The sequence below is a fragment of the Bactrocera neohumeralis genome, unplaced genomic scaffold, assembly GCF_024586455.1.
Source record: "Bactrocera neohumeralis isolate Rockhampton unplaced genomic scaffold, APGP_CSIRO_Bneo_wtdbg2-racon-allhic-juicebox.fasta_v2 cluster11, whole genome shotgun sequence".
In the NCBI taxonomy this organism is placed as follows: domain Eukaryota; kingdom Metazoa; phylum Arthropoda; class Insecta; order Diptera; family Tephritidae; genus Bactrocera; species Bactrocera neohumeralis.
In genome coordinates this window covers 9,632,557-9,640,038 of record NW_026089624.1, presented here as the reverse complement: position 1 = coordinate 9,640,038, position 7,482 = coordinate 9,632,557, and the positions used below count along the sequence as shown (strand labels likewise).

Sequence of the window (7,482 nt, the reverse complement as noted above, 5' to 3'; positions counted from 1 at the left end):
TAATTCATACTTAAATTGTCTACAACTCTTCGTTCCTCTCTTAATATAAAAAATTATATCGTAAATCAAAGTCTGCCGCATCAGCTGCTAATCTTATATTTGAGTTCTTAACTGTACTTTTTTGGCTTCTTTATCTCGATAATATAAAATAAATATTTCTCTTGTGTAACTGAACTGCACTTATTTGTTTCTATATCTCAAAGAGAGCTTTCTTTGCGGTACTTTTTTGTGTTTATTGCAGCGCACTTTTTCGAAGGACGATTATTTGACCAAAAAGCACATTTTAACCATTAACCACTCCCCGTATTCACCTGATATGGCACCGTGCGACTTCTTCCTTTTCGGAAAAATGCATTTTCCCATGAAAGGAAAGCGTTATGCAGACGTAGAAGCCATTCAAAAGGATTGCACCGGCATACTGGGGGCCATAGCGGCCAACGAGCTAAAACACTCGTTCGACATGCTTTTGGACCGTGCTAAAACCTGTATTGAAGCACAAGGAGCTATTCTGAATAAAATAAAATGATTTTGCCGGAAAAACCATTTGTTCTGTTTTTTTTAAAGATCCTGTTCACTTTGGAAATCACCTTGTAGTTTTGTTCAGGAACGGTTATACGTATCGCTTAAAACCCTGCGATATAGATATGGGGTTATACTACTGTGATCAAATTGAAAAGTTTACCGCATGTATGGGTGAATGTGGCTTTCTCCTAACGATGTATTTTTGTGCCTAAAGTAAATAACATTGGGTGAAAACCTGCCCTAACGCCAACATAGTTAATTTCAGGATTGTAAACAACCGGTTGACTTTATTCATTATGTATTGTTGATGGTATATGAGGTACTTAACTCAGAGGGCATGTTGCTGTTAACAATATGAAGTAATGCCAAAAATAGATAAAATCGATCAATTCTACACATCTTAGATACTACATCTTAGCAAAATTAACTGAACGTATAGTACGAGAGTCCCTCCGTTTGACCGTCCACATTGTAACTTGAATAAAAATAAAGATATATTGATGAAATTTGGTACATTTGTTCCGTGGAAAAAAGTAAGGCGGAGTTTGCGAATAAGCATTAGCGGACCATCGTGAAGCCCACAAAACGCTATATATAAAGTGCCATAACTAAGCACCAAAAAAGAAATGGAGCTGTAATTTGGCTCAGACGATTGCAATAGCAAGGGGCATCTGTGGTCTCGCCCTCCCATAGGTTTAATGTACATATCTTCTAAACAACCAAAGCTACTATAGCCAAATTCTTCTTCTTCTTTCTTGGCGTAGATACCGCTTACTCGGTTATAGCAGAGTTTACAGTAGCCCACCAGTCGTTCTTCGTTTCGCTGTTTGGTGCCAATCGGAAATTCCAAATGAAGCCAAGTCCTTCTCTACCTAGTCTTTCCAACGGAGAGTTCTTCCTCTTTCTCTGCTTCCGCGGTGGTTACTGCGTCGAATACTCTCACAGCTGAAGTGTTTTCATTCATTCGGACGATCTGGCCTAAGAGAAGCCGCTGTCTCTTAGTTCGCTGTATATCTCGAACACCTCACCGTTCTATTGTCGCGGCTTCACTGTTGCTATTGTGCTAAGCACCTTAAATTTCCGCAGAACCTTTCTCTCGAAAACTCGTAACGTCGACTCATCAGATGTCGTCATCGTCCATGCCTCTGCATTATATAGCAGGACGGAAAGCAGGTCAAGCTCTTCATACTCAGGCATTTTGCCTTTTGCACAACTAATGGTTTGAGCGTACGCCATATTATGACCAGCAGTTTTCGAAATCCAAAAAAAAATGTCACTGGGTACCGAATATTTTGAGCCCAGAACCTATAGTTGACCTTACGACAAATATAGGTCAAAGTGTGAGTGTAATAGAAATTCAGGGATAGTCTTTTCTTAACAATGGTATATCTGTGACTCGAAAATGGGTTAAATCGTGGCAATACTTCCCTTAGCTCCCGTATGCTTAACAAAAACCAATTTTGAACTTCCAGGTGACTTTATAACGCTTATATCGGCCAACATGTGAATTACCTCAATCATATTACTTAGTAGAGCGTGGTTTACTGAAAACAATAGATAGAAATGGGTGAAAATTCTTCAATTTGGGAAAGTTGGCAGATGAAGAGTCCTGCTGGAGGGAATACAAAAACGTACTTAAGTGAGGGTAATGTTTTCCTTCCAAAAAAGGAACTTTTTTACGAATTTATATCTTAAATATGGGTTGAGTAATTTTATTTGGACTTTATGTACATTATTGAGCACACTTTTGATCATGTAGGGTAATTTATATGTTAAAAGTATCTTTAAGAAGAAAGAATTTGCGGTGAGATAGCTAACAACACAGACGGTAATTTAGTCCGTAATCTCCCAACGTATTACGATAGAGCATGTCCTTGGAAGTAGGAAGGCCGTAGACGTATTGTCTGTTGAAAGCGACTTCTGATATAATGGGTTAGATTAGATTAGATTATTAAATGAGGACTATAATGGGTTCCAGACCACAAAGCAATTCGAAACGAAATATCTGATGAGATGCCAAAAGTCCCATCCGTCTGGCTACCGAACCAGGATAAACGGAAGTCACTAAAAACATGTGCAAAAAAATTTCCGAATAAGCGAGATAGAATGCCTTAAGGTCATGCAGGATTGCCAAGATCATGTGCAAGAACCCCAAAGGAAACCATGCCAACCTTTTACTCACAAGATCTCGTCTGCAGGATGGTTGTTGGCCTAATAACAAGTCACAACCTACTAGCATCACATTCCGGATTCCATTAGTAACAACGATATATGGAGAAAGTGCAGGAATATGCATTAGAGAGACGCTGGAATATCCCTTATGCTTTTGTCCAGCATTACCTAAAACTTGGGCCTAGATATTTAGGACCTTCACAGTTCAATGAACTAGATGAATTATCAAAATATCAAATCGCTCTTCAAGCTCGCTTAAAGCGTTAACGTACTGTATGGCAAATACTTTAACTCTAATTAAATTGCACCTCATCTGACATTACTAACGATCAGTAGGTCCATGTATGGTGTAATAGCCGGCCAGTATAACGTACCCTAACCTAACCTAAGTCTAATGCATCCATTGTTTTTGCTTATATTTTTATGAAAAGAACAACAACTTTTATAATCTTTGCAAATACCCATGAAACTTATAAATACCTTGTGTTCGATATAGTTTTCCTATTCAAAATTGGTATTTAAATCCATTGAGAAAACGTCAAAACTGAAAAAATTGCTGAAGTTTCTGTGTTGTTTCATTAAGATTTGGGTTTTAATTAATTATTCTTATTCACCTAAATAAGCTTTAATGTTGAAATATAGTTAATTCAGTATTTTGAAAATGTTTTAACTTATAAGTTGGCCTTAATTCAATTTTACTTGATTATTTTTCGGTATCATAGCCAAAAACATTGTTCACATATGTATGTTTATTCCTTTTCAGGTTAGCACTGTACTCCTTTATGACATCCCAATAGTATCACTTTATATCGAAGGTCAAGAGCGGTTGTGTTTAGCCCAGATATCTAACACTTTGCTCAAACAGTATAGTTATAATGAAATTCATAACCGTCGAGTCGCACTTGGTATTACTTGCGTTCAATGTACTCCGGTACAGTTGGAAATATTGCGACGTGCTGGGGCAATGCCAATTAGTTCTCGTCGTTGCGGCATGATAACAAGGCGTGAAGCGGAACGTTTATGTAAAAGCTTCTTAGGTGATAATGCACCGCCTAGACTACCTGAAGATTTTGCTTTTACTGTGTATCATAAGTGCGCTTGGGGTTGCCGCGGTTCATTTTTACCATCTCGTTACAACTCCTCCCGAGCGAAATGTATAAAATGTTTTTATTGTGGCATGTTCTTTTCGCCAAACAAGTTTATTTTCCATTCTCACCGAATCACTGCAGGTGACAAATATGTTCAGCCCGATGCGGCAAATTTCAATTCATGGCGTCGTCATATGCTCCTTAACGGTCATCCCCCTGAAGAAATTGTCCATGCATGGGAGGACGTTAAAGCAATGTTTAACGGTGGTACACGTAAACGTCTCATGAGTCACAATTCTTCGACATCACAAACAACATCAACTACCCAAAGACATGAGCAGCAAGATAAGTTACAACATAGTATAAATGTTCCAGGATCGGCCACAGCTTCCTACACTGGTACTTTGAACGAAAATGGCAGGGATGAAACCATTATGACAGTAGCAAAAGCTTCTGATAATCAATATTCTTTCAATGATATTGATTTATCTTTGCGTCATAACAGTAGTTATTTGACGTCTCATAACCCTTCACCAGAGTCAACAAAACGACAATGTAATCAGGTTGAAAAGAATATTAGTACAGTAACAGGTGCGGCTATGATTGGTGTCAAGGCCGTTGCAGCAGCGGTAGGTGCCGTACGACCGACGAACATTGGAAGCGCAACGCCACATAGTGTTTCATATCAAGGGAGAACTAGTAGTGTTTCTACATTGCAACTAAGCGAAGGTAATGACCATGAAATTCCCCTATCACGAAATTTTATGATGGATTACATGTGGCATGCACACTCTGCTCAAAAATCGAACGCATCTGGCTACAAAAACCGAAATTATAATAATGGTTATAATATTACAGTGAGCCCATTCGGGCTTACGGATTATGCAATGCATTGGTTAAGGACTCCGTCGATTAGCAGCAATAAAGAATTTTTCACTCAACTTCCACTTATGTCTATGACGGGAAGTGAGAGAAGAGATCGTGATGAAGGTGGTACTGCTCTCATCCGAAGATATGATAACAATGAATTTTGTCAACCACTGAAATATAGTACTTGGAAACCAAATACTAATATGGCTACGGAAAATGGCAGTTGCTTTTCAAATTCTGGTCAGGAATTAGGCAATCGAAATAAATTAGTTGATGCAAGCACATCTTTCATTCCGCAATTTGTCACGTCGTCGGCATTCAAACCAGTTTGTCAACCAAGTAAACCAAAATTTTTCAACGCTGTTGCATCGGTAACGGTAGCTTCGGCAACTACTGATTTAGCTACGACATCTGTTAACTCTACCGCTACAATATCAACGAGTGCTCAAGCTACACACAAAACAAATCACTCTAAAATATATTTCAGCAATTTACCAACAGAAAATACGTTGCCACTAATTGCCGATCCTCCTTTACTGCATAATACTAGTATAACAAGTGCAGGTACAACGGAAGCAGGATGTAATACCGCACCTCTTGCTTTGGCCGTTCATGCTAACTTTCGTTCCTCAGCATCAAATACTTTGCAATTTCGTGGTCCTTTATCTCAAAACCATTCTCAAGCAACAGTTGACATACCACCTCATTCGCCATTTAGAGCATCTCCTTTAGGTCAGTGCGATTTGAAACATTGTGATCGTGATGTAAAAGGCTCTTATGCAGGTGATTCACATTCTTCAAGTGACGAAAATAGCAACAACAACACTATTGACGATGATGAAATGGTTGACATTGAAACGACAGAAGATGATTTCCAACCCAGCAAAATCTTTAAAATTGCCCTTAATGTGGCATCATGTCACCATCAGCCTGATGATATTAACCTTGTAGCATTACATAATAACCCCCGTAATCCCGAAAAGTCTGCTTTGGCGGCAGCAGATCTCATTTTGACCCGATCAGTATCTCCGGATTATTACAGAAAACACAAAAATAGTTCAAATGTACAACCACTACATATGCTTCAAAATCATGTGACAAACACTAATATCACTACAGAACCCGTTGCGTTTGATAACATCACTAAACAGGATATGGTCACAAATATATATACTAGTAAAAACAGCAACAATCGAAAACTTGAGAAAAATTGTGGACGGTTTTGCAAATCCCCAGTGTATAGTAGTACATCGAATGATAGTTTTTACACGCCATTGAAAGATGAAAGTATCAATAACTCCAACAGATCTATTGAAATCGTAAAGACCAACTGTATCACTCACCAACACCATACTTATAATGTGGGGACATCTTTAGTATGGAAGAAACTCTTGAGTTCAGAGGTAAGACTTACCGTTATCATTTACTGCTAAAAGTTAAATTTTGGGTTTATTTAGCGAGTAAGACATATATGAAATTAATATCTGCCAGATGAGTGACAGAATTACATATTTCTCCCTGTTGTGGAGTTCGCCTTGTGACTTGTTAAATACAGGGTCCTAGAACTTTTGTGCCGAGTCCAAGCGATTAATGCAGTTATAATGAAATTTTTCATAGCAGAGGTGAGATCGAAATTTCGCCTTTGCCTGCCGATTTATTAACAGAAAACACTTTTTGATGCGTTTGGAACTAAGCTCGAAATCAGATGGACGTAGTGGTAGTGTACACCTCTAATCACTACTTTCGTTTTCGCAAATATAAAGACCGTCTTTTTTTTAACCAAACAGCTACTCTACATAAAAATGGCAGTTTTGATCTCAAAACCTTCCGTTTACATATGTACTTGCTTTATAGTGCCCATACACGAGCACACAAGTGCGTTCGATCGGTATGAATTCGTTTGCCCATACACGACACACAAATCCATTTTGCGTTCGTTCTTCACAGAGTTAACATATGCGACAGGCAAGCGGAACATTTCTTGGAATTTTTTCTAATGTAGCATTTTTATCTATTTCATTGTATTTCGTTAATAAGTTATTCCAACTTCTATTTTTCCTACACTAAATATGTATATGTATGAGCGTTTAGGCAAAAAGCGAAAACTTTGAAGCGTGATTTCTCGGGTTTTAATTTTTACGATTATTCTTAATTGACGGGCAGGATAGGAAAAAAACTAAAAGTCGTATGGAATTAGGGCAAAGTTTATTATCATTGACATAAAATTTTCTTATATTTCAACTAAAAAAAATATTAAGAAAAATCAAGTTTTAACATATTTTTAAACAGCATAAAGTAAAATTCTTTTGATCAGAAGCCACTATTTATTCAATTTTTAATAAAATTTTAAATTTTACACATTTTTTTTGGAATTTTCTTAGTTTAACTAGAAGATAAATTAATAAAAAATATGAATCTCTTTGAATTTTTTGTTTCCGATAGAAATTGCGACCTGCATCCTTCCCGCCGTCCGAAAAATGAACATGCGAGATGCATCGGGTAATTGCTTCCCAAAGGCAGAATATCAAAGATTTCGTATCCAAAAAATTTGTGAAATATGTTCAAATATATAACTATAAAGCCTAGAAATTTCGCTTCAATCAATTATTTCTTTCCCTCCCAAAAAAATCCTCAAAAAAATCGATTTTTTGAAGCCTCGAAAGCAGGCTCTCCCCTTAACACTTGCCATTGTCCGCGATCTTCACTGTTCGGCGACACGAGAGAAATGAGATTTTGTGCGCCGACAACGCCATACACGATAAACATGTTCGCGCACCGATCGTAAAAAATCAAACATTTTCGCGAACATGGATCGGTACGCGAACAAGCC

General features: G+C 37.7%; 1 protein-coding gene across 1 annotated transcript in view; it reads left to right on the top strand.

The window, feature by feature from the left end:
* LOC126765884 (uncharacterized) overlaps positions 1-6,085 on the top strand; it is a 53,805-nt gene extending 47,720 nt beyond the window's left edge. The window contains exon 2 of the mRNA XM_050483557.1: positions 3,458-6,085. Coding sequence (XP_050339514.1) covers positions 3,458-6,085 — 2,628 coding nt within the window. The remainder of the gene's footprint in view (positions 1-3,457) is intronic.
* The last annotated feature ends 1,397 nt before the right edge of the window (positions 6,086-7,482 follow it).